Source organism: Patiria miniata, unplaced genomic scaffold (genome assembly GCF_015706575.1).
Source record: "Patiria miniata isolate m_02_andy unplaced genomic scaffold, ASM1570657v1 HiC_scaffold_13, whole genome shotgun sequence".
NCBI lineage: Eukaryota > Metazoa > Echinodermata > Asteroidea > Valvatida > Asterinidae > Patiria > Patiria miniata.
In genome coordinates, this window is record NW_024037051.1 from 16318322 (window position 1) to 16339162 (window position 20841).

General features: G+C 37.0%; 1 protein-coding gene across 1 annotated transcript; it reads right to left on the reverse strand.

The window, feature by feature from the left end:
* Window positions 1–44: 44 nt before the first annotated feature.
* On the reverse strand, window positions 45–8610 carry LOC119721405 (eukaryotic translation initiation factor 3 subunit I-like). Its single transcript, XM_038191477.1, has 9 exons — window positions 8494–8610; window positions 7458–7638; window positions 6259–6324; window positions 5271–5420; window positions 3853–3980; window positions 2561–2671; window positions 1494–1583; window positions 1068–1234; window positions 45–778 (listed from the first exon to the last, which is right to left on the reverse strand). Exons 1-9 carry the CDS (start codon window positions 8545–8547, stop codon window positions 697–699), a joined length of 1029 nt encoding a protein of 342 aa, XP_038047405.1. The 5' UTR covers window positions 8548–8610; the 3' UTR covers window positions 45–696.
* Between the last annotated feature and the right edge of the window lie 12231 nt (window positions 8611–20841).

Here is a 20841-nt window from a genome sequence, read left to right on the forward strand (position 1 = left end):
GGTTATTAACCAAGTAGGCATAATAAACTTTAAAGTATCAACTATTTTGACTTGAAAATGTCTCTTTATTCACACTGACCACAACTTTTCTTTATATAAATACTGCTTTTCATGTTTTCTAAAATATCTGGAATATTGTTTGGATATTTACCCCAAAATAGGTGTATGCGACGTTCGTAAACTTGTGGCCCGTTTTTTCAGAAGTAAACTGTAGCTACATGTACCCACAAAAACAAGTCTCTTGTAAACGAAAATCGAAATATGCTTTAAAATTGATACAAAAGAACAGATCATGTACCATCACGTCGATCACTCTAACAGAGAGACGTTGTTATGTCGATCACTCTAACAGAGAGACATCGTAATATCTTCGTTCTATTCTGGATTGATTAGCGCAGTGAGTTTATCTTTGAATGGCTCAAGACTTGCGCAACAGTCCCACAGAGTAGAACACTCTTCATGTGTTATGAGTCACTTTTTTTCTCAAATGAGCAATGCCAACTTTGAGTCGACAAGACAGACATTGTAAGATGCTTCTTATCAATACATGGAAAGTAGGGGGATAACAACTGCTAACAAAAATAAAGTTTGATCCAATCTGTTTCCAATATTTAGTACGAGGTCCATTGTAAGATAAAGAAATTGACATTCAAGTTTCTACAGTGATTTACATTTACATGAATTCAGACCCTAGTTTTAATACTCGAATTCAAATTCGTGGAATTGTGCATCGAACGTGTGTATTCTGACATAGCCGTCCTCGCCACCACTGGTGTATCTGTACGGAAATAAAAGAAGAAAAATGATGAATAGAAGAAAGTTTTAAAAAGTGAATTTTAAAAAGTGAATTATAAACTGCAGTTGACGAAATGAATATTGCTGTTGTACTTAAAACTTTGTTGGGAAAGAAAAAAACAGAGATACTCTTTCAGTTACAGAAACTTACTTTTTAACATTATACCGAATTGTGAATGTACTGAGAAATGTCTCATTCATTACGAAATATATATTTTACGAATGACAATTATAATAGAAAAGAAATCAACCCAATTACTCATAAAACTTACCCCATTCCGTCGGGGGAATAGGCCAGGCTGTTGATTGGTCCAAAATGACCTTTGACACGGCCAAACTCTTCCTCAAAGATGAGGTGGAAGAAGCGGGCGTCAAATTTGCCGATTCTGGACGAAGTGGTCGTGACGTCCATGGCTTCTTGGCCTCCACCGAGAACAACCTGTCGCAAAATACGTCCAGAAAACTTTTTAATACTAAGGTTTTGCCTTTGCCCAAACGTATTGTTGTACTCAATCTATGCTTAGCACTTTCTTAGAACTTACAAGAAAAAAATTCATTATAACAAACATAATGGGGTCCACACAAGATTATTAAGTACATGTATAGCAGTTTTTGTATAGCAGTACTGTTACAGTGATAACGGTGTCGTTATCCGGTGACACTAGTCGGACAATGAATTCTGGTTGCAGATAACTCACATGGTCTTTATTTGGTGATATCGCCGCCGAATTCACCGGTCTTTCTGTCTTGTACGTCTTCAGTAACTCCAGTGTGTCTGCATCAAACATCTAACATAAAAATAAATAGAAAATAAACAAAATGTTCTTGTTAAAAAATACAGAGTTTTAATAGCAAATTGGGGAACACTTTTTGAGAAAATGAGGAAAAACAACACACAACCTTTCAATCAAGACACATGATTTGGTTTATGGCACTTTTTTTCCCCCAAAAAAATCAGTCAATTGACTGATCCTTGGAAATCACCTACATTTCTTGATTTCTTCTATAAAATTGACAGCAAGCCAGACGAAATCATTTCACGGGGCCTTTACAATCAGTTTGATCTTTCATCCAAGTAGGCTTGTTTTCCAAGTAGACATGTTTACCTCGCGTTTTTTTTGTGTTTAATGAGTTGGTGTTCAAATATTTCTGCCACTAATTTCTGTTAATCAAATTAAATATCAGTTACAATTTTAATTTTGTATTTTCTGTGTTGTGTGCGTCTTGCTTGGCGGACACCGGCATCTTATAAATATTCATTATTATTATTATTTTGATAATAATTTGGTCGGTTACTTTGGGATAAATGCAAATGACCCTATATGCCTTTAACCCTAACCCCCTAGTCCCTCTGGCTAGGATGCAACCTCAATCCTGCAAAATCCTCCAATTGCCACCAAGAAAAATTTGATTCAGCCTCAATCCTCCAAAATCATCCGTTATTTCTTGAATTTAGTCTGTGGAGTGTGACCACTGCCTCAATCCTCCAAAATGCCAATTACTGCTATGGTTTGAGGCAGTGTGAATGGCATTTAGAAGCAGTGCGGATGAAATACGAGACAAACACAGGGCTGATTTATGCATGGCTGAACATAACCAATGCAGGATATGGCCTACTGGCTTGACGTAATGCATCCTCCACACAAAAAAAGCGATACATCTTTGCCGTTCATCCTCAATCCTCTAAAATCATCCACAACCGGCAGGAGGATTTTGGTGGATTCAGGAGGGGTAGGGTTAAGGAATTTCTTAGTTTCTTCTTCACCTTTGCAGTGTTATCCTTAGAGGCCGTGATCACCATCTTGCTATTCTTGGAGGGTTGGACATCAATGACTTGACGACTGTGCTCCTGCACGCTGTGAATCTTCTCCCCCGTCTGAAAAGAAAATTAGAAAATTGAAGTGGGCCGTCTATGGAACACTGTAGGTGCATGGGTTCGAGTAACAAGGTGCTGTGTCCTTGGGCAAGACACTTTACTACAATTGCCTCTCTCTATGTACTTCTGACAGATCACATTTCATCAGAATTTAAAGGGAATATACACCATTTGCTTTTGCTGTAATTTTCAGAAATGGATGGAATTGGGGGGTTGGAAATATATAGCAAATATAGTTACACTGACTTTTGTGAGGTTTTGGGTTCGAAAATGCTATAAAAACCAAGAAAAACAATCATTTTCCTGTAGTCTGGTTCCCTGACTCCATATAAGAAGAAACAGAGCAGTTTACATACATTTGGGAATTGTAAGGTCAGGGAACCAGTCTAGCTGGCTTGTACCCGTTAATAGGTGTGTAATCGATTGCAAACAAGGGCGATGGTCAATTGGGGCCAGTATTTGAAAAAAAGCCAGTTTTTTTCCAACGCTGGTCGGCCGACCAGCGTTGGAAATTGATACGAAAATACCTCTTTCTTGAAAATGACAGTATACCAGGTGCCATGATTTTACAGGATGCTTTAGACTGTCATTCACTAACAGTCCAGCAAGGTATTTCAAAATGATTTGGTAGTTTTATTTTTCGATGTTTGCAAATGTTGTATATTCCCTTTAATCACATCCATCACAAGTCCTCCAGTCCCAAGTCAACTCACAAGCCATTCAAATGACCTATGGCAAAGGCCTTCCTTTGTTATCGTTCATCCCTTTGTTTCTTGTGACTGGACTTGTGAACAAGTACCTCAATCAAAACACTTGTTATGAGTGACTTCCATTGACCCTAACCACCCCAACTCCATCAAAATCCATCCCCCCATTTTGGTGGATTTTGGGGGACTTGGTCCAGAAGGCCTGGCGTGACTAATAGAGTGTGATGGACTTGGGCCTAATGGCCTGAAGCAGTGCTAGGGGTATCCGATTGATTCTGCCTAGCTTCCTGTACAGCTATTGTGATAAAAGCCATGTGTAGCAAGTCCATGAATGTCAACCAGTGCATCAGTGGTGGATTCCATTATGTCACATGTACAGTTTTGTATTGGACGCACAGTGATTGATGGATTTTGATGGACTTGGTCCAGTTCGTAGTAAAAGACGCTAGGGAGTTAGGGTTAAAGACAACTTACCTCCATTTGCCATTTTACCAACGATCCATCTTCGTGTCCAGTCAGGATGTATTTGTCTAGACCGCTGGCAATCGCACTTGTCACCTTGGGCGTTGTGACAGGAATCTTCAGGTACGGGTCGTTATCTTCTGTTGTATCAAAGTATGAAATTGGACTAAATTTTACAGCCGTCCAGAACAATGTCGGTGGGGTACAGTGTCGTCGTCCAGTCCATCACAAGTCCATCACAAGCATTGCTTTGTCAATGTTACCCGCTGTTACTGATGACTTGTGATTTACTTTGTGACCGCACTTGTTATTGACATGTGATTGACTCTCAAATGCTGGTTGATGTACATGATGTCGAGGTCCAAAATTATTGGGACAGTATTAAACGAATATCATCAAATTGAAAAAAAGTTGCCAGTGGACACACTTTTTTAAAACCACCTATGACCTTAACCCTCCTCAATCCTCCAAAATCCTCATGGTTTTGGAGGATTTGGAGGACTAAGGATAAATGACAAAAAGTGTCGGCTGATTTTGGAGGATGCATTGTGTCGAGTTTGTAGGCTGTACCCTGCCTTGTTTTTGTCCAGCCATGCATAATTGAGCCCTGCATTATGCTCGAAATCATCCGCACTGCTTCTTAATGTCATCGGCACTGCTTCAACCCATTAACAGTGACTGTTGGAGGACTTTGAAGGATTGAGGCAATGGTCACCCCTCCACTGAACAAATTCAAGAAATAACATGATTTTGGAGGATTGAGGCTGAATCCAAAGTTTACATGGCGGCAATTGGAGGATGTTGCAGGATTGAGGATGGTTCCTAGCCAAAAGGGCCAAGAGGTTAGGGTTAACCCTAACCGCCCTGAATCCTCCAAAATCCTTTTTGCAAATTGGAGGAATTCGCAGGATTGAGGTTACATGGCAAAAGTGCGTAGCTGATTTCGGAGTACGCACTGTGTCAAGGTCTTGGGCCCGACCTTGTGTTGTTTATGCTCAGCCGTGCATAAATTTAGTCCTTGATTATACTTGACATCCTCCGCACTGCTCCAGGATGTCACTGCCTCTGCCTCAGCCTATTGACAGTCATAGCCGGAGGATTTTGCAGGATTCAGGCAGTGGTCACCCCTCCATGGACCATATTCAAGAAATAGCGGAGGAATTTGCAGGATAGAGGTTATATGCTATTTTTCCATGAGGCCAATTGGAGGATTTTGCAGGATTGAGGCTACTTCCTAGCAAAAAGGCCTAGGGAGTTAGGGTTAATGATTGGTTTCTTCTGAACATGACCATTTCAAGTGGACTACTTTCACAGGGCATTTGGTGCGATCCCTATCTTCACTTTGAGCAAGGATTTTTTTCTCAAAACATTGGCAGTTTCGTTTCAAAACCATTTTTCCCCAACATCTTTTTTTTTATTTTTAGACTTACTCATTTGTTGGGGGTCACGGACATCATACAGGAAGATCTGGCACATGTTACCCATGGCTTTGTCGGTGGAGTAGAACAGCGTGTTTCCGCTGTACGTGAAACCACAAGTCCTCACAGCAGACTTTGTGTCGAACGTGTTGATGCATTTTCCTGTACACAAACATTTCAAAATCAACAGTTATGTCCAGTCAATGGCAACGAAACATTTTTTTTATTTGTCGAGGGGAGAGGTAGGATGGTAGGAGGGTGGACGGATAATTTTTCAAGACTAAAATTTGAGGAATTATCCAATTGCTTCTTTTTTTTTCAACAGGAATCCAACATTTTTGTGCTTGTTTTTTTATATAAATTTATAGACTTACAAATTTCCCAAAGTAGCGAAAAATGGATTCATGCTTAGCTAAAAAGGAAATTTGCTAAGACAAACGACTAGCCCTTTGTCGACTTCTTAAAGGGAAAATACAACATTTGCAAACATCAAAAAATAAAACTACCAAATCATTTTGAAATACCTTCCTGGACTGTTAGTGAATTACAGTGAAAAGCATCCTGTAAAATCATGGCACCTGGTATACTGTCATTTTCAAGAAAAGTGGTATTTTTGTATCAATTTCCAACGCTGATCGGCCGATCAGCGTTGGAAAAAACTGGCTTTTTTTCAAATACTGGCCCCAATTGACCATCGCACTTGTTTGCAATCGATTACAAACCTATGAACGGGTACGAGCCAGCTAGACTGGTTCCCTGACCTTACAATTCCCCAATGTATGTAAACTGCTCTGTTTCTTCTTATATGGAGTCAGGGAACCAGACTACAGGAAAATGATTGTTGTTCTTGGTTTTTATAGCATTTTCGAACCCAAAACCTCAAAAAAGTCAGTGTAACTATATTTGCTATATATTTCCAACCCCCCAATTCCATCCATTTCTGAAACTTACAGCAAATGATGTATATTCCCTTTAATTGATTGACTGATTAGAATTGCACCTGTTTCACAGTCCCATAGTCTGCAGCTATTATCACCAGCACCGGTCAACACTTTGGACGTGTCCCCTGTATCTCAAGTCAAGGAATTAATTCAAAACCCTTCATTCTTTGCTGGACCATTAGTCTTCTCAGGCCAAATACCAACAAAATTAAGTTCTCTTCCTCTAATAGGCTAAGTACAAAAAAAACAATTTGTCGTTCGAAATCACTGACTGACCACTTCATTACAACGCGTCCGCCATTTTGAAATCCCAAGGAAGGAACATTTTTCAGACGATATTAGTGAGAGCTGATGGCTGATTGTCGTATTTTGGCCAGATGGATGAAGATTTCTAGATAAAGGAACGTGTTTTCAAACAGGTATGAGTTCCTTTACGACTAGGTACCCTTACTTTGGAAATTTCTGTCCTGGATGAGAAGATATTCTCGATTAAAGTTGGTAGCAAAATCGCTACATCACTTTTTAGCGTTTGGGGGAGCATCGTCTGTCTGGCCGTACTACAGAGCTTGTGATAGTAGTGTATGGCCAGAGGCAGACGGGCTAACAAACCCCTAGCATAAACTTTTAAAAATGTATGGTTGCATAACACTGTTTCTGTTTTCAACTCTTGAAGCTATAGTCCATCATTTGCAGCAATCCGAAGAATAACTGGCGTCATTATTGTTGAAAAACATACTTGGTTGCAAGATAGTATTAGTAAGTGGACTAAACTCCCTGTGAAATTATTCTTTCTTGGGAGCTGTCATTTTGAAGTTATCTACGAAAGAAGGCCTTTCCAACAGTGCGTCTTAAGATGCACCGTAGGAAAATTTAAATTAGTAGTTCGTTTTGTTCTTCGGCGAAGTGCGCGCAAGCATTGGCACGACGCACACGCGCGCGCGGGTTGCTATAATTCGTCGGATCAGTGCACGTCATCGCGTATAGCTGCAATCGGCTCAGTGAGAACGTGTCTCGGACGCTGAATTCAGGCCCAATTCAATATATGACTCAGCAACTTTTGATCTGAAATTGAGATCCTAGAATGCTGTTTTTCTCGGAATATACAGCTGAAGCTGAGCTGAGCTTCATCAGGTTAGTTGTTCAGTATCCTTCATTAGATTGTTGCTTCAAACGAACAAAATGCACAAATTACAAATGATAGACTATATCTTTAAAGATGACAGAATCTGATGCAAGTTCCAACTTTTCAAAAGGATACAGTTGACATCCAAACACCACACCGCCCCCGTGTGTCCTTCATATGTGCCGAGGCGCTCCCCATTCAATGCAAACCATACGGTAGGGTGTATGTCCTTTGCGCAGGAGAACAGAAGGTCGCCCTCTGGGTTGTATCGCACACGAGTGATTGCGCGCTCATGGCCGTTCAGTGCTATCGGTTTCTGAAGGAAAAAAATTAAGCAGAAACATGAAAATAAATGATTAACCAATGACCAATGTGCTAGAAAAGGTGATCTCTGAATTGAAAATTAAGTGAAAAATTGTCAAATTTGTCGTGTTGGTGAGTAAAATAAAAACTTCACTAGCTGACTTACATTTTGTATGACTAGCTCCCAAACTAGGCCTATTTGAATGTCAGAATTATGGGGAAAGAGAAGGAAATCATGTGACATCCAGACATCTTACAAAGTCTATGGACATGATGGAGAGGCAAGAACATTTTCTAAGAATTTTCCTAACAAAATTGTAACTGTTTCTCAGTCCCAGACATGCCAGATTCATGTTTTGCAAATTTTTGGCAAACATTTTTGCAAATGACCGATGACTGACCTAGTTTTAATATTGCCTATTATTATATTAAAAGTCAATATGATTATTGGGATGACATGAAGAAAAAAGTGGCTTCAGGTTGCAACATTCTTTCCACCATGTCCACTTTGCCAAAGAGAATACCAGGAAGGATTAGGCCTTATTCCCAAGTAAATTTGGTAGGATTAGGGGACCTAGTCACATTTTTCATTTCAGCACGCGCGATCAGGCAGACGCCCGAGCTAGACGGGCAGATTTGTACAAAAAACATTGTATTAATTGTCATGATTGTCAGACTGTAGTCAGTCAATGTCAGTGGTGGCCATTTCCAAATTGCCGGCATGATACAGTTTCGAATCTGCAGTTTTTCTACTTAAACAGAAGCAACACAACGATTTTTTTAATCTCAAGGAATGTACAAATAGTTTAAGAACATATCCGCCCCACAAACGTTTCAAGATCCCTTAAAATAAGACAGGAATTCTCACCATATTGTTGAGTCGTGATGAAAGAGAAATTCGCGTTCGCCAAAGATTGCACATGTACAAAGGTATGGTGCCCTGAGCGCCTAGCCTGTGTACACAGTGTATGTACACGATGCACCACGCTGCAGGAACTCGTTCCTTTAGCACCCGCCATTCAACGTGACACTTCGCCCCCAATTACAAGGTAAAATTCGCCCCACTTTGGTAAAGGGTTTTTCTACGTTACTATACAAAGGGGCGGGGTCAGGGTTAAAAGAGGGGTGACATGAATTATTTGGAATTTTATATTTCCACGATCAGAGGAGGTTGCGCACGATGTGCAGTGATGTGGGGAAAAATCTGAAAAAAGTTTACCCATTTTCACCCCCTCCCTTTAGAAGTGTTGTCCTCATAATCCCCCCCCCCCCCAAAAAAAAAAAATTAGTGATAGGGAAATCCTAAAAAAAATTTTTTTTAAACCGTTAAATGAAAAAAAAAAGACTTAAGTTAGTAAAAATTGAGTATTCAAAAGACCACTGCTAACAAACGGAAAAGTGTTATCGCATTAACTTTGGCAGATATGATAACTCATCGTCTTCCCTACAAATAAAAACAAACAAATAACCAAACAATCAACCATAACAAACAAACCATAACAACCCAACAAACAAACAAACAAAGCTATTACATTCATTCCACTCTCTTTTGTTTGTGTGTATAAACTTGAAGATTGCTGGACGTAAATAAATTGATGGCAATTCTGTATATGCCTATTTTGACAAGTGATGAAAAAACCCAGGTTTTGCATTTAAAAAAGAACAAAAAAAGCTACCACAGGCAATATTATATAGTTTGGCAAAATTTCGGCCTAGCAGAATTGATCGGTGCCGCAAATTTGCCCTTTACATGTATTTAGATGCATGTTCATGCCCGACCCGGTGCCAGTTAATTGTACGGCGTTCTGATGATCTGACAGTGCTGGCACTTTCCAAATATCGGAATCGAATCCGTTTCGGCTCAAGCCAGCTAATACACCTTTTTCTATTCAGTGGCTTGTCCTTCACGTGAATTTAGGTGCACGTTTCAATTCAATATTTTGCAATATATATGTAGAATGTTTAATATGTGTTTGTTATCTTCTACATTTATGTGCGATGTTCAATATAAGTGTGCGATGTTGTTCATTATTTGCGCGATGTTTAATATATTTGTGCGATGTTTTACAATATATGTGCGATGTTCAATATATGTGTGCGATGTTTTACATTTATATGCGATTTTCAATTTATATGTGCGATGTTTTTGACGATATATATGTGCGATGTTTTCAATATTATGTTCGATTTTTGCATTAAATGTGCGATGTTTTTCGATACAATTGTGTGTGTTGTTTTACAATATATTTGCGATATTCTCAAATATGTGAGCAATGTTTTACATTATGTTTGACATTTCGAGCTATTTGTATTCGATGTTTCATCGGTATGTTTGCATTCGATCTTTTGCAATATGCATTTCATGTTTCCCTTTTCATTCCGTCGATGTTTCGTTAAGAGTCAAAATCTGGTTACTAGACCGCGAAAGTCTGACTATTTTGCCTAAAGTCAGTGTATGAGACGTCAGGGGATCGCGTAAAGTGATTAGAGCCAGACCTAAACGGTAAAAACCGGAATTGTGGGTAATTCTTTAAGCATACGCAATGCGTTCATCATTGTTTGGGCAGTACCCCCAGCTGTGCCTGTACTACCCATAGTGTTATGTGCATCATCTATGCATTGAGGAGTGCATGACACATGGTCTGAGCTCCAAGGCCGATGCCGTGCACCTGTCCCGTTTAATGATCCAGTTACCAGATAATTTGTTGGCATAAGCTGATGTAAAATTGGGCAAAATTAGATGTTTATGAAAAAAAAATCAAATTGTAAGGGGTTAACCTTGCATTTTTTTTTTGCAAAATCGGGAAAAATCAGATGTTCAAGTCTGGGAAATTGAAGATTGTATGGGGTTAGATGTTTATGAAACATTTCAAATTGTAAGGGGTGAACATTGCATATTTTAGCGAAATTGGGCAAAATCAGATGTTTCCGAAAAATTTCAGATGTAAGGGATTAACCTTGCTTTTTTAGTAAAATTTTGCAAAGTTAGATATTACGAAAAATTTCTAATTGAAAGGGGTTAACCTCGCATTTTTTTTAAAGCGAAAATGGAAAAAATCAAATGTTTCTGGAAAATTGCAGATTGTAAGGGGTTAACCCTACATTTTTTTTTAGCAAAATAGGACACAATCAGTTCTGGAAAATTGCAGACTGTTAGGGCTTAACCTTGTATTTCTAGCGAAATTGGGCAAAAAGAAATGTTTATGAAAAATTTTAAATTGAAAGAGGTGTACCTTGTATATTTAGTTAAATTTGGCAAAACCAGATTTGTATAAAAAATCTAAAATGGTAAGGGGTTAACCTTGCTTTTTTAGCAAAATTTGGAGCATAAAAGTTTTACTAAAATTGGGCAAAATCAGTTGCTTCTAAACAATCCAGATGTAAAGTTTCCGCAAAAACAGCTGTTGAAAAAGAGCCAAATGTTGAACTTTACTGAGTTTGAGGTCTATCGAGGGGACGATCCTTATTTCAACTCCCGGAGATTCGCTGACAGTCTCTATTTTTCTTTTTAAGAAAGTCGAAATAGCTGAAGAGGGAGGTGAGAATATATATGTGCCCAGATACAAAGAGTAGAAATCTACGCGTCTGCCTTTTGAAACTACACAATTGCGGTGTTCATTGTTGCGTAATGATCCGCCTGGCACACGACTGTTTTGCACATTAGGCTGTGTTATGCAGCTTTCTAACAAACCAAACACACTGGGCTCATTATATCGACTTGTTTGTACCTATTTAGGTAAAGCAAATGGACCCAGTAATCTTCCTGGCGCGTTTGCTCACCTATAAAGACAACTTTCCTCAGTTTAAGGAAAATTCTAAGGTAACGAAATGGCCGAGTGGTTACGATTCGTCGTTCACGGTTAGCGGGGTCCCGGGTTCGAATCCCGCTGGTGTCTTTTTGGTTTTTTTAGCGTATGAGTTCAATCATTTACTATAAGAGATTTAATTTCCCGTCGTAAAGTACCAACAGTACCTTAGCTTAATCGGTAAGCACTGCTGCTGGTACTGTCCGCGAGTTCCAGGTTGGCGCCTTCGTACAGGTTCAGGGCATGTGGTCCACTCGGAGGATCAGGGCTTAGGGGCCGCCCTGTTCCTCCCTTAGCTCTTTGCTTTTACATGGTGCCTGGCCCTTCGGGGTTATATGGATGGATAGGGAAGGAAGTGTGTATTGGTCGGGGACGCCGAGACCCCGGAAGAGAACTAAGGGATCGGCTGGGGCATTGTTATGGCTCAGACCGATCCCTGAAAGCTTGACTAGCACATAACTTTTTGATTTTTTTTACCCTCTATCTTTAATACTTTGGTTTAGTTTGATATCTACAGCTGCTCGGCAGGTCTACGGGTAGTATCAAGATTGAAACAAAGGTGTATGTCATAAATCAATGAATATTTCATAATTGTCTATAATCAAAACGGAGTTTCGTTTGATCAATTTAGTTTCGTTTGATCAATCATTATATAATGACGCGATTGCCAATTGACGTAAGAAACGCCATAAATTATACCGGGAAAGAATAAAGATGTACATTGTAATATAAATATTATTGATACATCTTTCAAATAACGTGTCTTTAATTGTGAGCATTCCAAACAATACAGTAATTCGCAATAGTAATAGAATGGTATATGAAAGCACGATCATTGCGTCTCTATTAAATTTAAAAAATATAATTTAGGCCCCTATGTGTGAAATATTCTTTGATGGACTATGAGCATTCCATACGAATGAGTTAATTCGCACAATATATCAACAACAAAAGAGAAAGGAAAAAGAGAAAATTCCTTTAACCTAAAAACTGGAAATATAATTTGTTATAAAAAAGTCAAATGGGACACTTCATGTATTGATTTAACAGTTTGCAAGGAGTTAGCCTTACATTTTTAGCAAAATTGGGAAAAATAAGATGTTTCTGGAAAATTGCAGATTGTTAGATGTTTATGAATCGTTTCAAATTGTAAGGGGTGAACCTTGTATATTTTAGCGAAATTGAGCAAAATCAGATCTTTCTGGAAATTTTCAGATTGTAAGGCATTAACCTTTCTTTTTTAGTGAAATTTGGCAAAATAAGATGTGTATGACAAAATACAAATTGTAAGGGGTTAACCTTGCATTTTTTAGCAAAATAGGGCAAAATCAGGTGTTTATGGAAAATTTCAGATTTTAAGGGGTTAACTTTGCCCCATTTTTAGCAAAATTGGGCAAAGTCAGATTGGTATGAAAAATCAAAAATTGAAGGGGTTAACCTTGCCAAATTAGGGCAAAATCAGATGTTTCTGGAAACTTGCAGATTGAAAGGGGTTAACTTTGCATTTTTAGCAAAATTGGGCAAAGTCAGATTTGTATGAAAAATCCAAAATTGTAAGGGGTTAACCTTGCCAAAATTAGGGCAAAATCAGATGTTTCTGGAAAATTGCAGATTGAAAGGGGTTAACTTTGCTTGTTTAGTGAAATTTGGCAAAGTTGGATGTTTATGAAAAATTTCAAATTGTAAGGGGTTATTAACCCTGCATTTTTGTAAACGAAATTGGGAAAATTTTCGGAAAATTGCAGAATTGTATGGGGTTAACTTGGCATTTTTAGCAAATCTGGGCAATATCAGATTTTTATGAAAAATCTCGAATTGTAAGGGGTTAACTTTGTTTTTTTTAGTGAAATTTGGCAAAGTTGTAAGGGGTTAACATTGCTTTTCTAATTGTTAGGGGTTAACCTTGCATTTTTAGCAAAATTGGACTAAATCAGATTTGTATGAAAAATCAAAAATTGTAAGGGGTTAACCTTTGCCAAATTAGGGCAAAATCAGAAGTTTCTAGGAAATTGCAGATTGAAAGGCCAGGGGTTAACCTTGCATTTTTAGCAAAATTTTGCAAAATGAGATTTTTATGAAAAATTTCAAATTGTTAGGGGTTAACTTTTGCCAAATTAGGGCAAAATCAGGTGTTTATGGAAAATTTCAGATTTTAAGGGGTTTACTTTGCATTTTTAGCAAAATTGGGCAAAGTCAGATTTGTATGAAAAATCGAAAATTGAAGGGGTTAACCGTGCCAAATTAGGGCAAGCTCAGATGTTTCTGGAAAATTGCAGATTGAAAGGGGTTAACTTTGCTTTTTTTAGTGAAATTTGGCAAAGTTGGATGTTTATGAAAAATTTCAAATTGTAAGGGGTTAACTTTGCTTTTCGAATTGTTAGGGGTTAACCTTGCATTTTTAGCAAAATTGGACTAAGTCAGATTTGTATGAAAAATCAAAAATGGAAGGGGTTAACCGTGCCAAATTAGGGCAAAATCAGATGTTTCTAAAAAAAATATCCGATGTAAGGAATTAACCTTACTTTTGTTAGTGAAATTTGGCAAAATTAGATGTTTATGAAAAATTTCAAATTGTAAGTGGTTCACCTTGCATTTTTAGCAAAATTGGGAACATTTTTAATGTTTATGAAAAATTTCAAATTGTAAGGGATTAACCATTGATTTTTTAGCAAAATAGGGCAAAATCAGGTGTTTATGGAAAATTTCAGATTGTAAGGGGTTAACTTTGCATTTTTTTTAGCAAAATAGGGCAAAATCACAGGTTTCTGGAAAAGATCAGATTGTAAGGGGTTAACCTTGCATTTTTAGCAAAATTGGACCAAATCAAATTTAAATAAAAAACAAAAATTGTAATGGATTAACTTTGCCAAATTGGACAAAATCAGATGTTCTTCTGAAAAAATCCGATGTAAGGAATTAACCTTGCCAAATTAGGGCAAAATCAGAAGTTTCTAAAAAATTGCAGATTGAAAGGTTTAACCTTGCTTTTTTAGTGAAAATTGGCAAAGTTAGATGTTTATGAAAAAATTCAAATTGTAAGGGTGAACCTAGCATTGCAAATAGGGCACAATCAGATGTTTCTGGAAATTTGCAGATTGTAAGGGGTGAACCTTGTATATTTAGCAAAATTTGTCAAAATCAGATTTGCATGAAAAATCTAAAATTGTAAGGGATTAACCTTTCTTTTGTAGCAAAATTTGGTGCATATTTTACTAAAATTGGGCAAAATCAGATGTTTCTGAAAAATTCCAGATGTAACGGATTAACCTTGCTTTTTTGTAAAATTGGCCAAAATTAGATGTTTATGAAAAAATTCAACCTGTAAGGCGAATCAAATTGTTTTAGCAAAATCGGGAAAAATCAGAGGTTTCTGAAAAATTGCAGATTGTAAGGGCTTAACCTCACATTTTTAGCAAAAAAAAAAAAGAAATGTTTATGAAATGTTAATTTTTTTAGTGAAATTTTAGTGAAGGGGTTAACCCTACATTTTTTTAAGCGAAATTGGGAAAAATCAGATGTTTCTGGAAAATTGCAGAATTGAATGGGGCTAACTTGGCATTTTTAGCAAAATTGGGCAAAATGCGATGTTTCTGAAAAAATTAAGTTGTAAGAGGTTAACCTTGCTTTTCAAATTGTTAGGGGTTAACCTTGCATTTTTTTAGCAAAATAGGGCAAAATCAGGTGTTTATTAAAAAATTCAGATTGTAATGGGTTAACCTTGCATTTTTAGCAAAACTGGGCCAAATCAGATTTGTATGAAAAATCAAAAATTGTAAGGGGTTAACCTTTGCCAAATTTGGGAAAAATCAGAAGTTTCTAGAAAATTGCAGATTGAAAGGGGTTAACCTTGCTTTTTTAGCAAAATTGGGCAAAATCAGATGTTTCTGAAAAAAATCCGATGTAAGGAATTAACCTTGCCAAATTAGGGCAAATCAGAAGTTTCTAGAAAATTGCAGATTGAAAGGGGTTAACCTTGCTTTTTTAGTGAAAATTGGCAAAGTTAGAGGTTCATGAAAAAAATTTCAAATTGTAAGGGGTTTACCCTGCATTTTCTTTTTTAGCAAAATAGGGCACAATCAGATGTTTCTGGAAATTGCAGATTGTAAGGGGTGAACCTTGTATATTGAGCAAAATTTGTCAAAATCAGATTTGTATGAAAAATCTACAATTGTAAGGGATTAACCTTTCTTTTGTAGCAAAATTTGGTGCATATGTTACTAAAATTGGGCAAAATCAGATGTTTCTGAAAAATTCCAGATGTAACGGATTAACCTTGCTTTTTTGTAAAATTGGCCAAAATTAGATATTTATGAAAAAATTCAACTTGTAAGGCGAATCAAATTGTTTTAGCAAAATCGGGAAAAATCAGATGTTTCTGAAAAATTGCAGATTGTAAGGGCTTAACCTCACATTTTTAGCAAAATTTGGCAAAAAGAAATGTTAATTTTTTTCATGAACATTTCTTTTTCCCCAATTTTGCTAAAAAATACAATGTTAAGCCCTAACAATCTGCAATTTTCCAGAAACACTTGATTTCGCCCTATTTTGCTAAAAAATTAATAGTTAATCCCTTTTCATAAACATTAAAATTTTTCCCAACTTTGCTAAAAAAAAAGCAAGCTTAACCCCTTACAATTTGCAATTTTTCGTGAACATTTCTTTTTGCATAATTTTGCTAAAAATGTGAGGTTAAGCCCTTACAATCTGCAATTTTTGAGAAACATCTGATTTTGCCCTAGTTCGGCAAGGTTAATCCATAACAATTTTTGATTTTTTCATTTAAATTTGATTTTGCCCAATTTTGCTAAAAATGCAAGGTTAATAACCCCTTACAATCTGAACTTTTCCAGAAACCTGTGATTTTGCCCTATTTTGCTAAAATAAAATGCAAGCTTAACCCCTTACAATTTGAATTTTTTTCATGAACAACTCATTTTTCCCAATCTTATTCAAAAAGCAAGGTTAATCCCTTACAATCTGCAATTTCCTAAAACATTTGATTTTTTTCCCCATTTTCGCTTAAAAAAGCAAGGTTAATCCCTTACATCTGAAATTTTTCAGAAACATCTTATTTTGCCGGATCCGATTTTTTCCAATTAAGCTGAAAATTCAAGGTTAATCCCTTACAATCAGAAAAAAATTCATAAACATCTCAATTTGCCCAATTTTACTAAAAAACAAGGTTACTGCCTTACATCTGAAATTTTTCAGAAACATCTGATTTACCAAATTTCGCTAAAATATGCAATGTTCACCCATTACAATATAAAATATTTCATCAACATCTAACCCCAAACAATCTGCAATTTTCCAGAAACATCTGATTTTTCCCGATTTTGCTAAAAATGCAAGGTTAACGCCTTACAATTTAAATTTTTCATAAACATCTAATTTTGCCCAATTTTACAAAAAAAGCAAGGTTAATCTGTTACATCTGGAATTTTTCAGAAACGTCTGATTTTGCCCAATTTTAGTAAAATATGCACCAAATTTTGCTAAAAAAGAAAGGTTAATCCCTTACAAGTGTAGATTTTTCAAACAAATCTGATTTTGACAAATTTTGCTAAAAATACAAGGTTCACCCCTTATAATCTGCAATTTTCCAGAAACATCTAATTGTGCCCTATTTGGCTAAAATATGCAAGGTTCACCCCTTACATCTGAAATATTTCAGAAACATCTCATTTTGCCCAATTTTGCTAAAAATGCAAGGTTCACCCCTTACAATTCGAGATTTTTCATAAAAATCTGATATTGCCCAGATTTGCTAAAAATGCCAAGTTAACCCCATACAATTCTGCAATTTTCCGAAAATTTTCCCAATTTCGTTTACAAAAATGCAGGGTTAATAACCCCTTACAATTTGAAATTTTTCATAAACATCCAACTTTGCCAAATTTCACTAAAAAAGCAAAGTTAACCCCTTTCAATCTGCAATTTTCCAGAAACATCTGATTTTGCCCTAATTTTGGCAAGGTTAACCCCTTACAATTTTGGATTTTTCATACAAATCTGACTTTGCCCAATTTTGCTAAAAATGCAAAGTTAACCCCTTACAATCTGAAATTTTCATAAACATTTAAATTTTTCCAATTGTACTAAAAGGCTAGGTTAACCCCTTACAATTTGAAATTTTTCATCCACATCTTATTTTGCCAAATTTCACTAAAAAAGCAAAGTTAACCCCTTTCAATCTGCAATTTTCCAGAAACATCTGATTTTGCCCTAATTTTGGCAAGGTTAACCCCTTACAATTTTGGATTTTTCATACAAATCTGACTTTGCCCAATTTTGCTAAAAATGCAAAGTTAACCCCTTACAATCTGAAATTTTCATAAACATTTAAATTTTTCCAATTGTACTAAAAAGCAAGGTTAACCCCTTACAATCTGAAATTTTCCAGAAAGATCTGATTTTGTCCAATTTCGCTAAAATATGCAAGGTTCACCCCTTACAATTTGAAATGTTTCATAAACATCTAACCCAATACAATCTGCAATTTTCCAGAAACATCTGATTTTTCCCAATTTTGCTAAAAATGTAAGGCTAACTCCTTGCAAACTGTTAAATCAATACATGAAGTGTCCCATTTGACTTTTTTAAAACAAATTATATTTCCAGTTTTTAGGGTAAAGGAATTTTCTCCTTTTCCTTTTTCTTTTGTTGTTGCTATATTGTGCGAACTAACTCATTCCTATGGAATGCTCATAGTCCATCAAAGAATATTTCACACATAGGGGCCTAAATTATATTGTTTAAATTTAATAGAGACGCAATAATCGTGCTATCATATACCATTCTATTACTATTGCGAATTACTGTATTGTTTGGAATGCTCACAATTAAAGACACGTTATTTGAAAGATGTATAAATAACATTTATATTACAATGTACATCTTTATTCTTTCCCGGTATAATTTATGGCGTTTCTTACGTCAATTGGCAATCGCGTCATTAGGCCAAAAAAAAAAATAAGTCGGGCTCTGGTCAGCGCGCGCGTCGATTTTAATCATGCGCGTCGATCTTTTTTTTTCTCCAAAATGTTCCGCGGTAGCTCCAACAGCGCCCTCTATTTCCGCACCACCTCAATTTTTTACCAAAGAGCACCAAGGAATGGGAAATTGCACCAAGGCAAATGATCGAAAGCACCAAGGCAAATTATGGAGGACACCAATGTACTTGAGGACACCAAACAAGCAAAATAGTACCTACCTTGTCTGTACAATCCGAGCTTGAAGAAAAAAAAAAAAAAAAAAAAAAAAAGCCGCGTGGCCGCGTCAATTCCGGAACTTTGGTCTGACCAGAGACCGAATATTTTTTGTTTTGGCCTTATATAATGATAGTCAAATTGATCAAACGAAACTCCGTTTTGATTATAGACAGTTAGGAAATATTCATTGATTTATGACATACACCTTTGTTTCAATTTTGATACTACCCGTAGACCTGCCGAGCAGCTGTAGATATCAAACTAAACCAAAGTATTAAAGAAAAGGGTAAAAAAAATCAAAAAGTTATGTGCTAGTCAAGCTTTCAGGGATCGGTCTGAGCCATAACAATGCCCCAGCCGATCCCTTAGTTCTCTTCCGGGGTCTCGGCGTCCCCGACCAATACACACTTCCTTCCCTATCCATCCATGTAACCCCAGAGGGCCAGGCACCATGTAAAAGCAAAGAGCTAAGGGAGGAACAGGGCGGCCCCTAAGCCCTGATCCTCCGAGTGGACCACATGCCCTGAACCTGTACGAAGGCGCCAACCTGGAACTCGCGGACAGTACCAGCAGCAGTGCTTACCGATTAAGCTAAGGTACTGTTGGTACTTTACGACGGGAAATTAAATCTCTTATAGTAAATGATTGAACTCATTCGTTAAAAACCAAAAAGACACCAGCGGGATTCGAACCCGGGACCCCGCTAACCGTGGACGACGAATCGTAACCACTCGGCCATTTCGTTACCTTAGAATTTTCCTTAAACTGAGACACGTTGTCTTTATAGGTGAGCAAACGCGCCAGGAAGATTACTGGGTCCATTTGCTTTACCTAAATGGGTAAAAACAAGTCGATATAATGAGCCCAGTGTGTTTGGTTTGTTAGGAAGCTGTATAACACAGCCTAATGTGCAAAACAGTCGTGTGCTAGGCGGATCATTACGCAACAATGAACACCGCAATTGTGTATTTTCAAAAGGCAGACGCGTAGATTTCTACTCTTTGTATCTGGGCACATATAGATTCTCACCTCCCTCTTCAGCTATTTCGACTTTCTTAAAAAGAAAAATAGAGACTGTCAGCGAATCTCCGGGAGTTGAAATAAGGATCGTCCCCTCGATAGACCTCAGACTCAGTAAAGTTCAACATTGGGCTCATTTTCAACAGCTGTTTTTGCGGAAACTTTACATCTGGATTTTTTAGAAGCCTCTGATTTTGCCCAATTTTAGTAAAATATGCTCCAAATTTTGCTAAAAAAGCAAGGTTAACCCCTTACCATTTTAGATTTTTCATACAAATCTGATTTTGCCAAATTTCACTAAACATACAAGGTACACCTCTTTCAATTTAAAATTTTTCATAAACATTTCTTTTTGCCCAATTTCGCTAGAAATACAAGGTTAAGCCCTAACAATCTGCAATTTTGCAGAATCATCTGATTGTGTCCTATTTTGCTAAAAAAAAATTGCAAGGTTAACCCCTTACAATTTGAATTTTTTTAACGAACATCTAATTTTTCCCAATCTTATTCAAAAAGCAAGGCTAACCCCTTACATCTGAAATTTTTCGGAAACATCTGATTTTGCCCAATTTCGCTAAAATATGCAACGTTCACCCCTTACAATTTGAAATGTTTCATAAACATCTAACCCCATACAATCTGCAATTTTCCAGAAACATCTGATTTTTCCCGATTTTGCTAAAAAATGCAAGGTTAACCCCTTACAATTTGATTTTTTTCATAAACATCTAATTTTGCCCAATTTTACATCAGCTTATGCTAACAAATTATCAGGTAACTGGGACAGGTGCACATCGGCCTTGGAGCTCAGACCATCATGTCATGCACTCCTCAATGCATAGATGATGCACACAACACTATGGGTAGTACAGGCACAGCTGGGGGTACTGCCCAAACAATGATGGACGCATTGCGTATGCTTAAAGAATTACCCACAATTCCGGTTTTTACCGTTTAGGTCTGGCTCTAATTACTTCACGCGATCCCCTGACGTCTCATACACTGACTTTAGGTAAAATAGTCAGACTTTCGCGGTCTAGTAACCAGACTTTGACTCTTAACGAAACATCGAATGAAAGGGAAACATCAAATGCATATTGCAAAAGATCGAATGCAAACATACCGATGAAACATCGAATACAAATAGCTCGAAATGTCAAACATATGTGTAAAACATTG

Bases quoted from the DNA above. Each gene is read 5' to 3' on its own strand.
- LOC119721405 (XM_038191477.1), bottom strand. From the start codon at position 8,547: ATGTGCAATCTTTGGCGAACGCGAATTTCTCTTTCATCACGACTCAAC. The intron at 7,639-8,493 runs GTGAGAATTCCT...TTTTTCCTTCAG, and splicing joins CATCACGACTCAACAATATG to AAACCGATAGCACTGAACGG. The intron at 1,235-1,493 runs GTGAGTTATCTG...ATTTTGCGACAG, and splicing joins TATCACCAAATAAAGACCAT to GTTGTTCTCGGTGGAGGCCA.